Source organism: Tursiops truncatus, chromosome 11 (genome assembly GCF_011762595.2).
Source record: "Tursiops truncatus isolate mTurTru1 chromosome 11, mTurTru1.mat.Y, whole genome shotgun sequence".
In the NCBI taxonomy this organism is placed as follows: domain Eukaryota; kingdom Metazoa; phylum Chordata; class Mammalia; order Artiodactyla; family Delphinidae; genus Tursiops; species Tursiops truncatus.
In genome coordinates, this window is record NC_047044.1 from 94261049 (window position 1) to 94284055 (window position 23007).

At 37.1% G+C, this 23007-nt stretch overlaps 2 protein-coding genes across 3 annotated transcripts in view; both read left to right on the plus strand.

Annotated features, from left to right (window-relative positions):
- The window catches only part of LOC109550379 (uncharacterized), a 34907-nt gene extending 33065 nt beyond the window's left edge, over positions 1 to 1842 (plus strand). The window contains exon 10 of one of the 2 annotated variants that reach the window (XM_019937817.3): positions 594 to 1842. In XM_019937817.3, the coding sequence (XP_019793376.1) occupies positions 594 to 642 (49 nt within the window). In that variant the 3' untranslated portion in view covers positions 643 to 1842. The remainder of the gene's footprint in view (positions 1 to 593) is intronic. The other variant, XM_073789047.1, reaches the window with a different exon arrangement.
- An 8108-nt stretch (positions 1843 to 9950) lies between these two features.
- LOC117314287 (NKG2-A/NKG2-B type II integral membrane protein-like) overlaps positions 9951 to 23007 on the plus strand; it is a 34940-nt gene continuing 21883 nt past the window's right edge. Inside the window, exons 1-5 of the mRNA XM_033867033.2 lie at positions 9951 to 10928; positions 12031 to 12129; positions 12273 to 12341; positions 19054 to 19205; positions 20174 to 20262. The gene's annotated coding sequence lies outside the window, so the exon portion shown is untranslated. The remainder of the gene's footprint in view (positions 10929 to 12030; positions 12130 to 12272; positions 12342 to 19053; positions 19206 to 20173; positions 20263 to 23007) is intronic.

Genomic DNA, 23007 nt, shown 5'->3' on the forward strand with positions numbered 1-23007 from the left:
GATTGTGGATAAAGAGACCAAGAAAATACAGAATTAAGAAGAAATGTTTAAAAAGAAGGGAGTGGTGAATGGTGTTGAATGCTATTAAAAGCTCATCTAAAAGTGAAATAAAAGGATCCGTTTAGTGAAGCAGAGATCACTTATGATCTAAAGGTGTGCTGATGCCAAGGAATCACTGGGGCAGGAGCCAGGATGCAACGGCTTGAGTAGTGAGAATAAAAGATAAGAAATAGAGATGAAATGCAATGGCACTCTGAGAATTTTTCTTTTTTAAGAGTGATAGAGAGTGAAGATAGTAGTTATATTGGGATTTGAGGTCTAATAAGGTTAAAAATTGCATGTAATTTTAAGCTGGTGAGAAGGAAACTATTAAGAAGACATTGAATATTCAAAAGGAAAGAGGAGTGATAAATAGTGTATGATTCTCCGGTGATAGGAGTGGATAGATTCAAATACAGTTGAAATTGGCTTTACCGAAGAGGAAGAACAGCTCTGTTGAACAGGAGAGAAGATAAGATGCACGCATATATAGGGAGCAACCTGAGAGATGTTCAGTCTGATAATCTGGTGGCTTTTATTTTTCTGTGATATAGGTCATCTTCTGAGAACAAGAGTGGGTGTGGAAGAGACAGAGATTTGTGAAGAATGGAGAAAGTGTGATAAAATTGGTTTCGGAGAATGTGAAAGAATGGTGACCTGAAAAAAGTAACAGGACTCCCAGCAGTGTTAAAGCAATTTCATGTTGGTGACAATGAATTTATATTGCAGAAAATCTGATCTGTTCTAAAAGCACTTGGCTTCTCAGACATTGACAAAGAGAAACAGATAATTTATACCATATAAGATAATGATTTTATTGAACAAGTGGGACCAAAAAAAGTTCAAGGAAGTTAGTGATTGGCAGAAGAGAAACATATTATGGAATCAAGGTGGACATGGAGGAAGGTGAAGTAAGAAGCAGACTGATAGATTAGAACAAAGTCGAGCTGGAGACAAGACTAGAGATGCTAGTGAGATCAAAGCATTTTCGTGTTGGAAAAAGATAAATGAGCAATCTAGAAAAGTTAGTGTGTTTGTGGAGGGTGGGAAGTTTTAATAAGACATTTTTGAGATGAAACATTTAAAGGTACGACAAGAACCAAGGTGTTCCCATGGGAGGGGTTGGCTGAGCCAGAGTGGAGAAGTCACGTGGAGATGGTGAGGCAGAGCAATTGAGTGGCCTGGAGGTAAGAGGATGGTGCACTTGGACACTGATGGATCAGAAGAATGTGATTCATCATCACTGGTCAATAACAAGGGTACCTGGGAGGACATAAGCAACGATGAGAAGAGGGCAAATGAACGTTAGACTCATAAGTAAGTGGGAGAGGCTTGAGGGAGGTGGTGTCCGTAGTAAGGTTCTCAGTCATCAGGTAAAAACTAACAACAGAGAAATATTTGGAAATTTATAGTAAGATAATTTCTTTTTTACCTACAAGCTGGTGACCACTGAAGTCTTCCAAACTATATAGTTATTTACTGTAACACAACAGACTGTACTAAACTATATTACATGCTATAAAAACAAAATGTAAACTCCCTGCTATGGGTGGAGATATCAACTACTACTAAGTAGTTACCAACTACTAAGAATTATCTATTATAATTTAACCAGTAAAGCCAAAAATATAATTTCTATTCTGACAAATCTACATACTTTTCTCTGTATCCTATGGTATTTTTGTTCAATGTAACCTCTAATACAATATGTAATTTGGTTCATTTTTCTTCTCCTATAGGGCCTCAGACTTGTTATAGGAATACTCTTATTAAGCACTCATTAAATATTTTTCTTATACATTTTAAATCAAAAAGTCTGTAATTTATGAAATAGTTTTCAAAATACCAAAGGTCATGTCATATTAAAGCACTATTTTTCACTTCCCGATAGGTACTTTGTGGAGGAGGTAAACTACAAATTAGCAGTTGCATGAAACTTCCTTTGTAGTTTTCCATGCATGCTTTGAATAACAAAAGATTATGTCATTATTAGATTATTTTTCAAACTAGAATCTTCCCTGGAGGTTCTTACACCAGATTACCTACTATATAACTTTAATTCCAGCCTGCAACAATTTTACATTGTTTCATATCTATGATTTTCCTACACATTTTTTTAAATTTATTTTTTATTTATTTACTTTTTAAATCTTTATTGGAGTATAATTGCTTTACAATGGTGTGTCAGCTTCTGCTTTATAACAAAGTGAATCAGTTATACATGTACATATGTTTCCATATCTCTTCCCTCTTCGGTCTCCCTCCTTCCCACCCTCCCTATCCCACCCCTCCAGGCAGTCACAAAGCACAGAGCTGATCTCCCTGTGCTATGCGGCTGCTTCCCACTAGCTATCTACCTTACGTTTGGTAGTGTATATACGTCCATGCCTCTCTCTCGCTTTGTCACAGATTACCCTTCCCCTTCCCCATATCCTCAAGTCCATTCTCTAGTAGGTCTGTGTCTTTATTCCTGTCTTACCCCTAGGTTCTTCATGACATTTTTTTCCTTATATTCCATATATATGTATTAGCATACGACATTTGTCTTTCTCTTTCTGACTTACTTCACTCTGTATGACAGACTCTAGGTCTATCCACCTCATTACAAATAGCTCAGTTTCATATCTTTTTATGGCTGAGTAATATTCCATTGTATATATGTGCCACATCTTTTTTATCCATTAATCCAATGACGGACACTTAGGTTGTTTCCATCTCTGGGCTATTGTAGATAGAGCTGCAATGAACATTTTGGTACATGACTCTTTTTGAATTATGGTTTTCTCAGGGTATATGCCCAGTAGTGGGATTGCTGAGTCATATGGTAGTTCTATTTGTAGTTCTTTAAGGAACCTCCATACTGTTCTCCACAGTGGCTGTATAAATTTACATTCCCACCAACAGTGCAAGAGTATTCCCTTTTCTCCACACCCTCTCCAGCATTTATTGTTTGTAGATTTTTTGATGATGGCCATTCTGACTGGTGTGAGATGATATCTCATTGTAGTTTTGATTTGCATTTCTCTACTGATTAATGATGTTGAGCATTCTTTCATGTGTTTGTTGGCAGTCTGTATATCTTCTTTGGAGAAATGTCTATTTAGGTCTTGTGCCCATTTTTGGATTGGGTTGTTTGTTTTTTTGTTATTGAGCTGCATGAGCTGCTTGTAAATTTTGGAGATTAATCCTTTGTCAGTTGCTTCATTTGCAAATATTTTCTCCCATTCTGAGGGTTGTCTTTTGGTCTTGTTTATGGTTTCCTTGCTGTGCAAAAGCTTTGAAGTTTCATTAGGTCTCATTTGTTTATTTTTGTTTTTATTTCCATTTCTCTAGGAGGTGGGTCAAAAAGGATCTTGCTGTGATTTATGTCATAGAGTATTCTGCCTATGTTTTCCTCTAAGAGTTTGATAGTTTCTGGCCTTACATTTAGGTCTTTAATCCATTTTGAGCTTATTTTTGTGTATGGTGTTAGGGAGTGATCTAATCTCATACTTTGACATGTACCTGTCCAGTTTTCCCAGCACCACTTATTGAAGAGGCTGTCCTTTCTCCACTGTACATTCCTGCCTCCTTTATCAAAGATAGGGTGACCATATGTGCGTGGGTTTATCTCTGGGCTTTCTATCCTGTTCCATTGATCTGTCTTTCTGTTTTTGTGCCAGTACCATACTGTCTTGATTACTGTAGCTTTGTAGTATAGTCTGAAGTCAGGGAGCCTGATTCCTCCAGCTCCGTTTTTCATTCTCAAGATTTCTTCCTGATTCAGTCTTGGCAGGTTGTGCATTTCTAAGAATTTGTCCATTTCTTTGAGGTTGTCCATTTTATTGGCATACAGTTGCTTGTAGTAACCTCTCATGATCTTTTGTATTTCTGCAGTGTCACTTGTTACTTCTCCTTTTTCATTTGTGATTCTATTGATTTGAGTCTTTTTCCTTTTTTTGTTGATGAGTCTGGCTAATGGTTTATCAATTTTGTTTATCTTCTCAAAGAACCACCTTTTAGTTTTATTGATCTTTGCTGTTGTTTCCTTCATTTCTTTTTCATTTATTTCTGATCTGATGTTTATGATTTCTTTCCTTCTGCTAACTTTGGGGGGGTTTTTTGTTCTTCTTCCTCTAACTGCTTTAGGTGCAAGGTTAGGTTGTTTATTCGAGATGTTTCCTGTTTCTTAAGGTAGGATTGTATTGCTATAAACTTCCCTCTTAGAACTGCTTTTGCTGCATCCCATAGATTTTGGGTCATCGTGTCTCCATTGTCATTTGTTTCTAGGTATTCTTTTATTTCCTCTTTGATTTCTTCAGTGATCACTTTGTTATTAAGTATGTATTGTTTAGCCTCCATGTGTTGGTATTTTTTACAGATCTTTTCCTGTAATTGATATCAGTCTCATAGTGTTGTGGTTGGAAAAGATACTTGAAACAACTTCGATTTTCTTAAATTTACCAAGGCTTGACTTGTGACCCAAAATATGATCTATGCTGGAGAATGTTCCATGAGCACTTGAGAACAATGTATATTCTGTTGTTTTTGGATGGAATGTCCTATAAATATCAATTAAGTCCATCTTTTTTAATGTATCATTTAAAGCTTTTGTTCCTTATTTATTTTCATTTTGGATGATCTGTCTATTGGTGAAAGTGGGGTGTTAACGTCCCCTACTATGAATGTGTTACTGTCGATTTCCCCTTTTATGGCTGTTAGTATTTGCCTTATGTGTTGAGGTGCTATGTTGGGTGCATAAATATTTACAATTGTTATATATTTTTCTTGGATCGATCCCTTGATCATTATGTAGTGTCCTTCTTTGTCTCTTCTAATAGTCTTTATTTTAAAGGCTATTTTGCCTGATATGAGAATTGCTACTCCAGCTTTCTTTTGGTTTTCATTTGCATGAAATATCTTTTTCCATCCCCTTACTTTCAGTCTGTATGTGTCTCTAGGTCTGAAGTGGGTCTCTTGTAGACAGCAAATATATGGGTCTTGTTTTTGTATCCATTCAGCCAGTCTGTGTCTTTTGGATGTAGCATTTAATCCATTTACATTTAAGGTAATTATCGATATGTATGTTCCTATTCCCATTTTCTTGATTGTTTTGGGTTCGTTATTGTAGGTCTTTTCCTTCTCTTGTGCTTCTTGCCTAGAGAAGTTCCTTTAGCAGTTGTTGTAAAGATGGTTTGGTGGTGCTGAACTCTCTCAGCTTTTGCTTGTCTGTAAAGGTTTTAATTTCTCCATCAAATCTGAATGAGATCCTTGCTGGGTAGAGTAATCTTGGTTGCAGGTTTTTCTCCTTCATCACTTTAAATATGTCCTGCCATTCCCTTCTGGCTTGCAGAGTTTCTGCTGAAAGATCAGGTGTTAACCTTATGGGGATTCCCTTGTGTGTTATCTGTTGTTTTTCCCTTGCTGCTTTTAATATGTTTTCTTTGTATTTAATTTTTGACAGTTTGATTAATATGTGTCTTGGCGTATTTCTCCTTGGATTTATCCTGTATGGGACTCTCTGTGCTTCCTGGACTTGATTAACTAGTTCCCTTCCCATATTAGGGAAGTTTTCAACTATAATCTCTTCAATATTTACACAGCCCGTTTCTTTTTCTCTTCTTCTTCTGGAACCCCTATAATTCGAATGTTGGTGCGTTTAATGTTGTTCCAGAGGTCTCTGAGACTGTCCTCAGTTCTTTTCATTCTTTTTTCTTTATTCTGCTCTGCAGTAGTTATTTCCACTATTTTATCTTCCAGTTCACTTATCCGTTCTTCTGCCTCAGTTGTTCTGCTATTGATCCCATCTAGAGTATTTTTAATTTCATTTATCGTGTTGTTCATCATTGTTTGTTTCATCTTTAGTTCTTCTAGGTCCTTGTTAAATATTTCTTGCAATTTGACCATTCTATTTCCAAGATTTTGGTTCATCTTTACTATTATTATTCTGAATTCTTTTTCAGGTAGACTGCCTATTTCCTGTTCATTTGTTAGGTCTGGTGGGCTTTTATCTTGCTCCTTCTGCTGTGTGTTTTTCTGTCTTCTCATTTTGCTTATCTTACTGTGTTTGGGGTCTCCTTTTTGCAGGCTGCAGGCTCGTAGTTCCCGTTGTGTTTGGTGTCTGTCCCCAGTGGCTAAGGTTGGTTCAGTGGGTTGTGTAGGCTTCCTGGTGGAGGGGACTAGTGCCTGTGGTCTGGTGGATGAGGCTGGATCTTGTCTTTCTGGTGGGCAGGTCCACGTCTGGTGGTGTGTTTTGGGGTGTCTGTGGCCTTATTATGATTTTAGGCAGCCTCTCTGCTAATGGGTGGTGTTGTGTTCCTGTCTTGCTAGTTGTTTGGCATAGGATGTCCAGCACTGTAGCTTGCTGGTCGTTGAGTGAAGCTGGGTGCTTGTGTTGAGATGGAGATCTCTGGGAGATTTTTGCTGTTTGATATTATGTGGAGCTGGGAGGTCTTTTGTGGACCAGTGTCCTGAAGTTGGCTCTCCCACCTCAGAGGCACAGCACTGACTCCTGGCTGCAGCACCAAGAGCCTTTCATCCACACGGCTCAGAATAAAAGGGAAAAAAAGTAGAAAGAAAGAATTAGTAGAAGTAGAAAGAAAGAAAGAAAGAAAGGGAGGGAGGGAGGGAGGAAGGAAGGAGGGAAGGAAGGAAAAAACGAAAGAAGATAAAGTAAAATAAAATAAAGTAAGATAAAATATAATAAAGTTATTAAAATAAAAAATAATTATTAAGGAAAAGAAACATAAAAACAACGGACGGATAGAACCCTAGGACAAATGGTGGAAGCAAAGCTATACAGCATAAATCTTGCTCTCAAAGTCCACCTCCTCAATTTGGGATGATTCGTTGTGTATTCATGTATTCCACAGACATCAAGTTGATTGTGGAGCTTTAATCCGCTGCTTCTGCAGCTGCTGGGAGAGATTTCCCTTTCTCTTCTTTGTTCTCACAGCTCCCGGGGACTCAGCTTTGGATTTGGCCCCGCCTCTGCGTGTAGGTCGCCTGAGGGCGTCTGTTCTTTGCTCAGACAGCACGGGGTTAAAGGAGCCGCTGATTCGAGGCCTCTGGCTCACTCAGGCCGGGTGGGGGGGGGATGGGGGAGAGGGAGGGGCACGGAGGGCGGGGCGAGTCTGCGGCGGCAGAGGTCAGTGTGACGTTGCACCAGCCGGAAGGGGGGTGTGGATAGTAACCTGTGCTCACACACACTCTTCTTGGTGGCGGCAGCAGCAGCCTTAGCGTCTCATCCCCGTCTCTGGGGTCCGCGCTTTAGCCGCGGCTCGCGGCCGTCTCTGGAGCTCCTTTAAGTCCTCGCGCACCAGGAAACAAAGAGGCAAGAAAAAGTCTCTTGCCTCTTCGGCAGCTCCAGACTTTTCCCGGACTCCCTCCCGGCTAGCCGTGGCGCACTAACCCCCTGCAGGCTGTGTTCACGCCGCCAACCCCAGTCCTCTCCCAGCGCTCCGACCGAAGCCCGAGCCTCAGCTCCCAGCCCCGCCCGCCCCGGCGGGTGAGCAGACAAGCCTCTCGGGCTGGCGAGTGCCGGTGGGCCCTGATCCTCTGTGCGGGAATCTCGCCGCTTTTCCCCCTGCACCCCTGTTGCTGCGCTCTCCTCCGCGGCCCCGAAGCTCCCCCTCTCCGCCACCCGCAGTCCCGCCCGCGAAGGGGCTTCCTAGTGTGTGGAAACTTTTCCTCCTTCACAGCTCCCTCCCAGAGGTGCAGGTACCATCCCTATCCTTTTGTCTCTGTTTTTTCTTTTTTTCTTTTGCCCTACCCATGTACGTGGGGGGTTTCTTGCCTTTTGGGAGGGCTGAGGTCTTCTGCCAGCGTTCAGTAGGTGTTCTGTAGGAGTTGTTCCACGTGTAGATGTATTTCTGGTGTATCTGTGGGGAGGAAGGTAGGTGATCTCCGCGTCTTACTCTTCCGCCATCTTCCCGGAAGCCCCTACAAAATTTATTTTTAAATTTATTCTTCAAGTCACTGAGTATTACTTTTATTTCCTTCTCTCAAGAAGTTAAAAATGTATGTAACTTTTTAAAACTAATTTCAACAATGAACTCAGAATGTATTAAATGATAGTTTAGGAAAAAATAATTTTTGTAAAATTATGTTACATGCTCATTTTGTAAACAGTGTTGTGGAGTATGAACCCAGCTATCCCTTGAACTTCTTTGTTTCTTTGTCTTGGAATTTTTCTGTCGTTTTATTTTCCAACTATTTAGCCTCTTTTTTGAAGTAACCCATCATTTTCACATTATTTTGAAATCTTTTATCAGTAGATGTTTTTATTATTTGGTTTTGATATTTACATACTGACAAATTATTTTCCAGAAGGGAAAGATTTAGATTAACCAAAAGTCCGTGTAAATGAATGCCTGTTTTCCTGCACTTTGTCCAACTCTGTGTGGTTGCATTTGGCTTATAAATATTTACTGATTCTGTAGGTGAAAATGTATATCATTAATATAGTAGTTTGTATTTCTTTGGTTAGTGATGAAATAAAAGTCTTTTAATGTGATTATTATTGATAAAAATCTTTACATTAGCAAGAAAATGATGTTTCTATCATTTAACCTAACTCTCTTTCTTGTCTGTGTGTGACTAGAAAGTTATAACTATTTACTTATACTTTCTTTCAGTCGTTTATCAGTTTTATCATCTCATGGTTTACATTTAACATTTTAGTTTATCTGAAATTTGTTCAATTATATGTTGTGAAATTAGAGATCTAAGTCTATGTAATGCTTCAATTTGAACCAATATTCCACCTGATTCTATCGCTTTTAACATTTTCTAGATCAGCTTATTCAATTATTTATTTTCAAAAACAATAGTCATTTTTCTTCCTTTTCTGGTACAAAAAATAGTTTAATTGTCCTAAATATTTAAACAGCAACATTCTTACAATGCCAATTCCTCTTAAATATCATTTTTGCTGGTGCTAAATGAATTGGTCAAAACTTTCAGAAAACAATTTGAGGAAGTGTAAAAAATTCTTAATTTGAAAATAACTTTATCCCAGTTGTTTTGAGTTTACTTAGTAAATTTATAGAAGGGTAAATATAGAAAAGGCCCTATGTATAAAATTATTTATTATTCAATATTTTTAAATAATCAAATTTTCACCTTTAAATAGATTTTAACATATGTTCTTTAATTTTCAATAAAATTGAGAGCAGTGCAAACCTGCCAAAACTCTACCTACAAGTAACCACCAAAGACATAGCACGTTACAAATCTATTATTTTGCTTTACACATCAGTAATATTTGTTGGGCTTCCCCGGTGGCACAGTGGTTGAGAATCTGCCTGCCAATACCGGGAACACGGGTTCGAGCCCTGGTCTGGGAAGACCCCACATGCCGCAGAGCATCTGGGCCTGTGAGCTATAATTACTGAGCCTGTGCGTCTGGAGCCTGTGCTCCACAACAACAGAGGCTGCGATAGTGAGAGGCCTGCGCACCGCGATGAAGAGTGGCCCCCCCTTGCCACAACTAGAGAAAGCCCACGCACAGAAACAAAGACCCAACACAGCCATAAATAAATAAATAAATAAAAATTTAAAGTAATATTTGTTATATTAAACAATGGTATACTAGGGTATAAATGTCTCATAACTTTAACAACTCCCTTAATTGTGAACCGTTCTCTTGACAACTTTTTGTTCTTTTGTTTTTCCAATTTAGCTTTTAGTAAATAAAACCAAAAACAGGTGCTACACAACTTTGAATATTTAAAAAATATTTTGTAAGATAAATTAATTAAAATAGAATTGCTGGTAAAAGCCTGTATATTTTATGTTTTAATAACTAGTGACAATTTTATACTCACAGTCATTTGCCAATTCAGAAAAGTATCAGTTATTTAGTGTTCTCACAGGTGAAAGTTGTTCTATTCTTTTCATTTGCTTTCTTTCTTTATTAATGAGATTGAATAAATTAAAAAAATTTTATACATTACCTTTTAATTTCTTTTGTTTATTTTTGGTGATTCATTGGCCTTGTCTCTTTAATTTAGATGGTCTGTGTGTCTGCCTCTGTGTGTGAGTATGTGCCTGTAGGTAAATATAATCTAGTTAAGTAGAAAAAGACGTTAGGCTGGCAGATTGAGAGATACATGGTTATTGTACAAATGTAGACTCTACCCAGTTCTTGAAAGAGTTGGGGTTTTCCTCTATTAGTAAAGAATCTCCTGAGTAATGGGTTATTTCAGTGATACAATAAACTTTATGCCAACCTGATTTGAAATAAAAACTTTAATATTAAATTTAAATAATCAACACTTTGTTAATGTAGTTGTGTTTTAGCCATAGTCTACACATTGTCAACATGATTCATTATACAGAGAATGTTGAGAGGGAAAAACATATCTACTCCTTAATCTGCTCCTTTCAAAACCTGATTCAAAGAGGAAATGAAATGTATAATCTCATTAAAGGGGAATAAAATTATTCTTCTGAAGAAGGACTGCAAAGTTGGGAGAGAGATTTAGTCTCTCATTTCCTCCCTTTCTTACCCTTTTAATGTTATACCTAAATGTTTACTTGTACATCAGAATGAAGGCAATTTTCACTGTCTGAGCTGATACAGTCACCATGTAACTCTTTTCCTCACATTTCTCTATTGCATAGATATTAAAGAGAGACACAGAAAGATATCAAGATTGAGCTGAAACAATCTCAGTCTTTCCAGAAAATAATGTTTAAGAGTAAGCAAAACAAGGGTATTGTAAACAAGCAAGAGGTAACCTACACAGAACCAAAATTTTCCAAATCTCAACAGAAGCAAAAAATACCCAAGACAAACCAGAGAAGTGTCAAATCAAGTGAACAGCAAGTAAACTACACGGAACTGAAGTTTCCAAGGCCCTCTCACCTTCAGCACAGAAAACGGTTGTTTAGGAAAAAAAGAAAAGGTACAATATTATATATATTTTGTTATTTGCTAGATCTTGATTCTTGGGTTTAGAAGATTACTTTTCTCAAAACCACTATAAAATTGCCTCATTACACTAATTATCTGTCTTCAACACTCTCCTTAATTATTTTAGGATATTACCATGGAATTGTTTGTCTCTTAAATAGTCCTTCACTATGTTCATTTCCTCTAAAATAGCATTGATTCAAATTCCTACAGAATTGCATTACTTGTAAGAACTACTGTGAAAATTCTATTCCTTTTTTTGTGTTATTTTAAAATTATTTTAAAATAATTCTTGATATTAGTCTTCAATTCAGTTCAATATAACTCAGTCCCACAACTATGTCTGAATTTGTTCTGTGGGCCTGCTCTGGACTTAGGGTACCTACAAAGATGAAGAAGCAATAACCACTTAGCTTCAAAGAACTAACAGAATTTGTTAGGGGAAAGACAGATTATAGAGAGAAAAAGTATTTTGGCGGTAGAGCTTATATGACTTCATGATTAACTGAAAGTTGGAGGTAAGGTGAGAAATGAGTAGAATAAGATAACAAGGTTTCTAGCTTAAGTGACTAAGTAGTTAATCATCTTACTCACCATTAAGAAAAATAATGTTTAATCCAGTAAAAGTCAGATCATATATGGCATTGAATTGTCTCTTGATCACTTCAGAGGACAACGTCCATAATGAAATTAGATTAAAAGGCTGGATATTCCAGAAGAGGATGGAAATGGGTGGGAAAGACTCAGTAGGTAAGGTTGCAAATAGAGATGATGGGGGTGAAAAGTCTGTCATAGAGAAAAGCAACATATAAGGCTTGAGTAGAGGAAGACTCAAGAAAGGTACATACGAAATGTATGTCCATTTCTGTTAAGAAAGAACTGAAGTCAACAAGAAGCTAATAGGGAGGAAATTTGGGTATCAAAGAACTAGGGTTCTCAATGTGGCTGAGAAATAGTTTTATTCAGGATGAACTCATTCAAGAATTAGAAAATGAATGGTTGCCCTCTAAGGGTGAAACACAATGGTCTTAAATTTTACATTTGATGACTTCTGGGAAACGATGGAACTTCATCATTGTTTCTGTTTTCTTTAGTGTTACACCACCGACCTACAGCATGGCAACTGGTGACTGGGAGTCTAGGGATCTTGTGTGTGGTCTGGATGACAACAGTGGGTGCCTCGCTTGCAAACTGTAAGTAATTAAGAAAATAATCTGTTTTTATTAAAATCAGTAACATAATACATTTCAATGATTTGCTTTCAAGACTGATTTTTACGTTGTCTTAATTATTTTATCCTATACAGAACTAATTACTACCATAATTTTTACCACAGTATTTTCTAGCAGAGAAGAACAAAACTGAAAAAGATCACCTGTTCCCACACTATCTTCTAAAAATGGTGGTGAGTATTCTCTCTGTTCAATCCACTTCTAATATTGATCATTGGAACTAAAGGGTTTGCCTTCCTGACAGCCACAAAACTTCGTGAATCATGATAGAAAAATGCTGTTTTATGGTATGGTCAATGTTTTATCAAGGAAATATTAATATTGGGCAAAATAAGAAAGAAGACATAAGAGAATGTGAAAAGACCCAAAGTATTATGTATAAAAGATAATTATTGTTTGCAATTTGATTATTATTAGGAGAAAATGGGATTTAAATTATATTAAGGTGGGGGGCGAGAGAAATGTGTGAAGGGGGTCAAAAAGGCAAAAAGAAAACAAATGAAAAGCAAGGGAGTTGTGTCTCATTAACACTTTTTTCTTTCTAGCTTTCTCTGATGGATATTATTCCTCTAACATTTATGACATTACAAGCATATAAATTTTACATTAATTTTTTTATACATCCAGATACAATAGCCATAATATAGAAAGCTGTTTTCGTTTTCAATTCTCTTTTTTTCACTTATCGCGGGTTTATTCAAATCCTTATCAGTAAATTAAGCACTTAAAAAACAGCAGGGGTGGAGCACAGTGGGGGGGGGGAAGAGGAGGAGAGGGAAAGAGAGAACTTTCCTAATTGAGTCTGTTTTTTCAGGAAGTCGGGATGGTTCCCCTCTGTCGTCTTTTCAGAGAAATATTTGCTTTTTCATGAACAGTGTAAGATTCTCAGCACAGATGCATTTACCAAGAAAAATATCTCTTCCACACACAAAACCCAAAAGTGTAGGGTTCCTTTGTCATTGAGACTAAAGGCATTCCTCATGAGTATTCCTGATGAATAGTCCCTATAAGCAAATAAAAAAAAAAAAGGAAATGGAAGGAAATTAAAATAATGGAGTAAAAATATGGAAAGAACTAATTGAAAGTCTTATTAAAAATAAATTCTTTGAATAAAAAAGGGAAAATCTCAATAGATGCAATAAACAGGAGACTAGACCCAGCAGCTGTTAATTTTTTATTTAAATTAGTGATTGCTTTTCAAAACTTCTTGATGTCTCCCAGAAAAAAAATATTAATGCCAAATATTAGCTGTTCATATTGCTTGTTTTTCTTCAATTCACCTAATCTGAAAATAAAAAGCAATCAAATAGTAAATAATTAAGGAAATGCAAATTATGACCCCAGTGAGTTACCACTACACAACCATCCAAAATGGTTACAATTTGAAAGGACTGACAGTAACAAGGACATGGAGTTAACTGTACTGGTGCAAATCCCCAACAATTTCACTCTTAAACATTTACAAAAGAGACATGAAGAGATATGTCCACATAAGACATGTGCAAAAATGTTTATAGACAATTTATTTATAAAAACTAAAAATTATAAGCAATCCAAAAGTAAATCACCAGATGAATGGATTACAAATTGTGGGTTAGTCATATGATGGACAAGTCAGCAATGAAAAAGAATGAAATCCCTATACACACAACCTGAATAAAACTCAAAAACATTATGTTGAGTGACATAAGATGCAAACGAGTTGATATTGAAGGATTGTGTTTATACGCATTGCATACAAAGGTAAAAAATAATTTACAGTGATGTAAATCAGATCTGTGGTTGCTTGGGTAAAGCAGGTGTGGGGCATTAGTTGGGAATTGACATGAGTTAACTTTTGAGGTGATGGAAATATTCTAAATTTTAAATGGGGAGGAAGTTACAAAGGTATATTCATTCATCAAAACTCATCAAAGTGTGTACTTCAAAACAATGTAATTTATTGTGTGTAAATTGTAACTCAACCAAGTGGAGTTAAAAATAGCACAGGAAGACATAATTAAAAGCAGTGAAGCTAACTCTTCTTCCTCTCTTTAGTCCTATTCCTCAGAGGTAAATTCTCCCATAGCTTTGTTTTCTACTAATGTTTTCCTAGTCTTTCCATAGTCCTCTTTGGAAATAAAAAGCAATTTATTGTTTTTTAACAATAAAATAAAATAAAAAAGTCCTCTTTCTTTTTTATTTTTACTTCTTATTCCTTTACTACTACTTTAGTTGAATTTCTAGCTTTAAAAGTCAAGAGATGCAACTCAAGCTCTACTTCTCTCGTAGGAAGGAAGAGGTTCAGGGTTACAGTCGACAGGTGGCAGGGAACCAGCGTTGCTGCTCTAATTTCTACCTAAGGGATGGTGCTTAACAGCTCAGGCATCTAAGTTTATGTGTTAGTGAAGTTCAGCTTCCCTTTTTCTCCTCATTAGATCCAGATGTCTAGATGGACACAATTTTTTTAATTTAAATTTTAGTTTTACATCTAGGTTTCTGATAAAACAGCGGAAATCATCAAGGGCCAAAGATGGAGAGAAAGCTTGAAACGAGAGAAGCATTCTGACTCTGAAGTTACCACTCTCTGGGGTTATTTCCAGTTTTAATAACTGTACAGTCTGGATTGAACCGCTACAACAGAGACAGAGAATGAGGCTTTCACTTAGCTTGAGCAAAAGAGTTAAAAATTAGTTTCTCATGTAAAGCTTGAGGATATTAAAACAGTTTTTTCTATATTAGCTCAAGTTCTAGTTGACTATACAGACCTTTCTGTAATTTCTTAGGCAGACTCACTTAGAATTTAAGGTTATATTCCCCGTGTGATCCTGGGTTGGTAGGACCCCAAATCATCACAGAGAAAGTACATGCAGATGATCCATCTAAGAAAAGGACACTAGCTCAGGTCCAGATGATTGTCATATATAAAAATTAATTTAAAATACCAAATTGCATAGGGAAAAAGTCATAACAGTACTTAGCTGAGATAACAAAGAAATTAGATGCTAATACATCCAGGTAATTGAAGTATCAGATACAGAATGAAAATTAGATGTCTTTCAAATATGTAAAGCCTTGAAAAGTGGAATTAAAGACACAAAAACTGATATGGAAAGTACAAAAGGACCAAACACAAACTTAGTCTTTTCCTGGATGTTTTAAGAAACAGAGCCTGAGGCAAGGAATAAAGTAATAAAGTTTTATTTGGGAGAGAAAAAATCAGGTCATTGAGGGTGCGTAAACAGTGGGAAAATAAAAACTGAAGTAAAAAAATAATATGTTATGATTCTGGTTATTATTTCATAATGAGCAGCAAAATATCACAGCAAACTGCTCAGAAGTATGTTTCTGTTCTGCATACTAAATTGCTTTTGAATGATTGCAAAAGGAGCCCATGCAGTTGAATAATTAATGGGAGAAAGAAAGAAAAAGAAAAAAAGAACAATTTGTAGGCTGAGGGTGGAAGCAAGATATGAATGAGAGAAAATCTTAAAGAAGAAATTTAAAGTATAATTAATATATGAAAAGATGCTCACTTTCACGGGCAATTAGAAAAAATTGTAATTAAATAATGGTACATTATTTCAAATTTCAAAGATTAGTATAGATTTTTTAAAATATGAAAATTTTAAAAAGTTAGAAAAATGAGCAGATTAAAGGAAGACTCATACACTGTTGGTGAAATGGTGATGAGCAAAAGCAAACATATGCCTTCTCTGTTATACTCTTTACTATTTACCTCAAAGAGAATTTTTTGAGCTATAATTGACATGCAACATTATATTAGTTTAAGGGGTACAATATAATGATTTGACACTTGTATATATTCTGAAATGATCATCAAAATAAGTCTAGTTAAAATCCATCACCATATATTGTTATAATTTCTTTTTCTTTTGATGAGGACTGTTTTTTTTAATAAGAGGACTACTTTATTTTTAAATTTTATTTATTTATTTTTGGCTGTGTTGGATTTTCGTTGCTGCGTGCGGGCTTTCTCTGGGTGCAGTGAGCGGGGGCTACTGTTTGCTGTGGTGCGTGGGCTTCTCAATGTGGTGGCTTTTCTTGTTGCAGAGCGTGGGCTCTAGGCATTCGGGCTTCAGTAGTTGTGGCGCACGGGCTCTAGAGCACAGGTTCAGTAGTTGCGGCGCACAGGCTTAGTTGCTCCGAGGCATGTGGGATCTTCCCGAGGCATGTGGGATCTTCCCGGGCCAGGGCTCGAACCCGTGTCCCCTGCTTTGGCAGGCGGATTCTTAACCACTGCGCCACCAGGGAAGTCCTGATGAGGACTTTTAAGATCTACTCTCTTATCAACTTTCAAATATACAACATGGTATTATTACCTATAGTCACCACACTTTACCTCCCCAGAATTTATTTATTTTACAACTGGAAGTTTGTACATTTTGACCATTTTCACCTACTTCCCTCACCACCACACCTCACCTCTGGCAACCACAAATCTGTCTGTTTCTATGACTTTTTTTTTTAGATTCCATATAAGTAAAATCATAGTGTATCTGTCTGACTTATTTCACTTAGCATAATGCCCTCAAGGTCCATCCATTTTGTTGCAAATGGAAGATTTCCTTTTCTTTATGGCTGAGAATTGGGAGCCTCTGTGCTTCCTGTTCCTGTATATCTGTTTCCTTCTTTAGGTTTGGGAAGTTTTCAGCCATAATTTCTTCAAATACACTTTTCATCCCCTTTTTTCTCTCTTCTCCTCTGGAACCCCTATTATGTGTACGTTGGCATGCTTTATATTATCCCATAGATCTCATACGTTGCTTTTGTTTTTCTTTCCTTGTCTTTCTGTCTACTGTTCTGATTGGGTGATTTCCATTTTTCTATCTTCTAGATCACTTATTCATTCTTCTGTGTCATTTAGTTGGCTATTCATTGCTTTGAGATTGCTTTTTTTTTTTTTTTTTTTTTTTTTGCGGTACGCAGGCCTCTCAATGTTGTGGCCTCTCCCTGTTGTGGCCTCTCCCGTTGCGGAGCACAGGCTCCGGACGCGCAGGCTCAGTGGCCATGGCTCACGGGCCCAGCCGCTCCGCAGCATGTGGGATCTTCCCGGACCGGGGCATGAACCCATGTCCCGTGCATCGGCGGGCAGACTCTCAACCACTGTGCCACCAGGGAAGCCCCGAGATTGCTTTTTATCCAGTAATTGAGTTATCTATTTTTGATTGGCTCTTCTTTGTAGTTTCTAGTTCCTTGTTACAGTGATCTGCATTTCTATTGACAATCTTTCTTAATTCAGTTAGCATTTTTATTACCACCTTCTTGAACTTGGGGTCTGGTAGGCTGGTGAGCTCTGTTTTATTTTGTTCTTTCAGGGGATTTCTCTTGTTCTTTTGGTTGGGAGTAGTTCCTCTGCCCTTAGATTTCACTTAAATTTCTATGACTCTATGAATTTAGGGGAAACAGTTGTCTATTGTGGTCATGAAGGTGTGTTTTTATGTGGGAGCATTCCCGTGGAGGCTGTGTGTATTCAGTGTCTTTGGTGTGAGAGCTGCCAGCCACTTCTTTCCTCAGGGTGTGCTAGCCACGATCACCTTGATAGAGACTGTCATTGGCATTGGAGGATCAAATGCTCGTGCAGGGTGTGAGGAGGGACTTCCTCTCTGTTCAGTGGCCATCATTGCCCTGCCAGGTGCTGGATCTGCTCCCCAGCTGTGGTGTGGAGTGAGCAGGGCTGCGGTGTTTGCCCCTTCGGATTCAGAAGTGTGGTGATGAGGCAGCCACCAGTGCAAGGCTCTGTCCACCTGACTGTTGGCAAACCAACATGTGCACACTCCTTATGAGTAGCATCTAGGCTTCTCCAACCCTTCTGCCTGTCCCAGCAGTTTTCCCAGCAGGCAAGAGGGCTTGTCTCCTTTGTGCAGGACCCAGGACTAGGATGCCTAGATTGTGGCTCACCCTGCTCGCTCCTCAGGTTGAGAGTCCTTTTTTTTTTTTTTTTTTCAGATCCCACCCAGGGGTGCAGGTCCCGAGCCAATGTCTTTTTTTCCCATCCTACCCAGTTATAGGTTTCTTGCAACTTTGGTTGTGTAGTTCTGCTAGTTTCCAGTTAGCTTTCCATGAGAACTGTTCCACATGTAGATGTATTTTTGATGTGTTTGTGGGGGGAGATGAGTTCCACATTCTCCTACTCCACTGCCTTGATCCCCTTCCCTAACTGTATGTTTTTGATGATTATAAAAAAGATTATTAAAATATGCAAATTGCATGTTTATTAAACAGTTGAAGTATAAGTTTTTATGAAATTAGTTACTGAATTTTATTCCATATATTTAAAATAATTAATAATAAAAATTTCTGACAAAAGTGCAGTAGTTCATTAATTGCTTTTTGTGTTCATATGATTATATATTTTTTAGCCTTTTCAATATGCATATATAATTTTTATTTATTTATTTTTTTGCGGTACGCGGGCCTCTCACTGTTGTGACCTCTCCCGTTGCGGAGCACAGGCTCCGGACGCGCAGGCTCAGCGGCCATGGCTCACGGGCCCAGCCGCTCCGCGGCTTGTGGGATCTTCCCAGACCGGGGCACGAACCCGTGTTCCCTGCATCGGCAGGCGGACCCTCAACAACTGCGCCACCAGGGAAGCCCTGCATATATAATTTTAATCACATCAAACAATTGTATAATATTATTTGGAATGCATTTTCCTTGTGGGTAAAATTTTATACAAATTTTTAGTAGAAAAATTCAAAACATGAGCTAAATATTAATTATTGTTAACTATGGTTTGTGTAAAACTTGCCCAGAAATGTTACAAAAAATGCTTGTTTTGCTATCTAATATCCATCTGTAAAACAAACACAAAGATATAGTAATTGTGTTAGTAGTAGGTATTCATAGTACAGAGTACACATTAAATATGTTTACATTTTCTAGAATGTTCCTGTGATCTTTGGTCAACTCACTGGATTGGATTTGGAAATAGCTCTTATCTTCTTTCCAATAAATCCAAAACCCGGGCGGAGAGCCATGCTGCCTGTGCAGAGCTGAATTCTCACCTTCTAAAGATCGGTATCAAGGAAGAGCTGGTAGGGCAGACACTTCTGTTTTTTTTGTTATACTATAACTATATCTGGTTTCAAAGCATTAGTGATTGACACCATAATTTGGGAAAACTGAAGGTTCTCAAAAGTGTATGATATTTTCTTACTTTGACTCAATTTTCTTAGGGAGAAACTCCACTTTTTGAACATTTAATGCTAGAAGAAAACCACATTAACAAATGAGATACCTTGAGAAAAAATCTTATTAATACTAAGTGGATGTGGTGCAAGCCCTTGGGAGAACTTTAACCAATAACAGTTGAGCCAGAAAGGAGTGGATTATAATATGCACACATTTCTGGTTTATGATTTCTTTTCCCAATTGGAAATTTTATCCATGTTTGAAATGAAAGGCTGGATAGGTCTCAAAATCAATGAAACCAATAAATCCTGGTTAAGGGAAGATGGCGTCACAGTAACTGAAAGCCTGAAAGTATAGTGTTTTGATAACTGAACTTTTCTGAGAGTATATGACAATTCGTGTGTATGTGCATGTATGTGTGTGTGCGTTACGTGTGTAGGGCACAGAAAGAGCAACCAAGAAAAAGGAAATCATTACGGTTTTTGAGGATCAGTCTGTGGGATTTAATTGGGGGAAAATTTCCAGTTCTTTCTAAATAATATCACCTTTAGGGCCTTTACTTTTTTAACTTTACTGGACTCTTAGGAGAAACTTATGCATAGTTTTAGGCAAGCTGATAAATCCATAAACTTCTATCATATTGGCTTATAATTCTACTTAAATAAACAGGATAGGATTAGATACTGTTTGGTATTTTGTGTTAAGCTTAATATTTTGTAATTAAAGACTGTCAATCTTCAGGGTTTAATTCTTGTTTTGATTAGTTTGTTCCTTTATTGTTTCTCATTTTGTTTGTCCTTTCTAATTTTAAGCTTGAGATAAAATTGGCATTTGCGGATATCACACCTTGCTTTACAATTTTTTTTTACAGATTCTTGGAAATGGAGAACCATGGTTGTCCACATATTGAAGGAAATTATGTTTATGCTTGTAACTGTTCATCTGGGAAAACTTACGTCTGTGAGTTTAATATATAGCAGCTGTTTTCCTAATACATGTTGTGATTGAATCCTAATTAATTAAAGAAGTACAAAATATTCTGTTGCCTTTATAAAATTTTACAAATTATTGTTCAAGTTTTTTTTTTTTTTTACTGCACTCACAATACTTTAGTTAAATTTTCAACTTTTAAATGTATTCGAAGTGAGGAAAATTCACCACCCACAAATTCTTTGGGAGTGAGTGTTCTCCCTATGAGAGCTCATATTAATATTAATTTATTAAATAAAGTTAGCAAACTGTTTGTTTTAACATCTTTATGGGAGTATAATTGCTTTACAATGGTGTGTTAGTTTCTGCTTTATAACAAAGTGAATCAGCTATACATATACATATATCCCCATATCTCTTCCCTCTTGTGTCTCCCTCCCTCCCAGCCTCCCTATCCCACCCCTCTAGGTGGTCACAAAGCACCGAGCTGATCTCCCTGTGCTATGCGGCTGCTTCCCACTAGCTATCTATTTTACATTTGGTAGTGTATATATGTCAGTGCTACTCTCTCACTTCGTCCCAGCTTACCCTACCCCCTCCCCGTGTCCTCAAGTCCATTCTGTAGTAGGTCTGCGTCTTTATTCCCGTCCTACCCCTAGGTTTTTCATGACCTTTTTTTTAATTTTTAGATTCCATATATATGTGTTAGCATATGGTATTTGTTTTTCTCTTTCTGACTTACTTCACTCTGTATGACAGACTCTAGGTCCATCCACCTCACTACAAATAACTCAATTTCGTTTCTTTTTATGGCTGAGTAATATTCCATTGTATATACGTGCCACATCTTCTTTATGCATTCATCTGTTGATGAACACTTAGATTGCTTCCATGCCTTGGCTATTGTAATAGTGCTGCTATGAACATTGGGTTCATATGTCTTTTCGAATAATGTTTTTCTCTGGATATATGCCCAGGGGTGAGATTGCTAAATCATATGGTAACTCTATTTTTAGTTTTTTTAAGAACCTCCATACTATTCTCCATAGTGGCTACATCAATTTACATTCCCACCAGTAGTGTAGGAGAGTTCCCTTTTCTCCACACCCTCTCCAGCATTTGTTATTTATAGACTTTTTGATGATGGCCATTCTGACAGCTGTGAGGTGATACCTCACTGTAGTTTTGATTTGCATTTCTCTAATAATTAGTGATGTTGAGCATCTTTTCATGTGTTTGTTGGCCATCTGTTTGTCTTCTTTGAGAAATGTCTGTTCAGGTCTTCCACCCATTTTTTGATTGGGTTGTTTGGGTTTTTTTGATATTGAGCTGCATGAGCTGTTTGTATGTTTTGGAGATTACTCCTTTCTCCGTTGCTTTGTTTGCAACTATGTTCTCCCATTCTGAGGGTTGTCTTTTCGTCTTGTTTATGGTTTCCTTTGCTGTGCAAAAGCTTTGAAGTTTCATTAGGTCCCATTTGTTTATTTTTACTTTTATTTCTTTTGCCTTGGGAGACTGACCTAAGTAAATATTGCTATGATTTATGTCAAAGAATGTTTTGCCTTTGTTCTCTCCTAGGAGTTTTATGGTGTCATGTCTTATATTTAAGTTTTTAAACCATTTTGAGTTTATTTTTGTGTATAGTGTGAGGGAGTGTTTTAAGCTGGTTGTCCAGCTTTCCCAATACCACTCGCTGAAGAGACTGTCTTTGCTCCATTGTATATTCTTGCCCCCTTTGTCAAAGATTAATTGACCATAGGTGTGTGGGTTTATTTCTGGGCTCTCTATTCTGTTCCATTCATCCATATGACTATTTTTGTGCCAATATCACACTGTTTTGATTACTGTAGCTTCGTAGTATTGTCTGAAGTCTGAGAAGGTTGTGCCTCCAGATTTGTTATTTTTCCTCAGGATTATTTTGGCAGTTCTGGGTCTCTTCTGGTTCCATATGAATTTTAGGATTATTTGTTACAGTTTTGTGGAAAATGTCATGGGTAATTTGATAGAGATTGCATTAAGTCTGTAGATTGCTTTGGGTAGTATGACCCTTTTAACAGTATTAATTCCTCCAATTCAAGAGCATGAAATATCTTTCTATTTCTTTGAATAATCTTCAGTTTCCTTTACCAATGTTTTATTGTTCTCAGTGTATAGGTCTTTCACCTCCTTGGTTAGGTTTATTTCTAGGTTTTTTTTTTGGATGCGATTTTAAACAGGATTTTTTTTGGATGCGATTTTAAACAGGATTTTTCTTTTTACATTCTTTCTGATATTTTATTGTTAGTGCAAAGAAATGCAACAGACTTCTGTGTATTAATTTTGTATCTTGCTACTTTGCTGAATTTGTTTATTAGTTCTAGTGGTTTTTGTGTTGGAGTCATTAGGGTTTTCTACATACATAGTATCATGTCATCTGCATATAGTGACAATTTTGCCTCTTCCCTTCCAGTTTGGATACCTTTTATTTATGTTTCTTGTCTGATTGCTATGGCTAGGACTTCTGATACTATGTTGAACAGAACTGGTGAGAATGGGCATCCTTGTCTTCTTTCAGATTTTAGCTGGAAGGCTTTCAGTTTTTCATTGTTGAGTATTATATTAACTATGGGTTTGCTTTTATTATGTTGAGGTATAGTCCCTCCATACCCACTTTGGTGAAAGTTTTTATCATGAATTTTATTAAATGCTTTTTCTGCATCTATCAAGATGATCAGTGGTTGTTGTCTTTTCTTTTGTTTATGTGGCATATCACATTGATTGATTTGTATTTGTTGA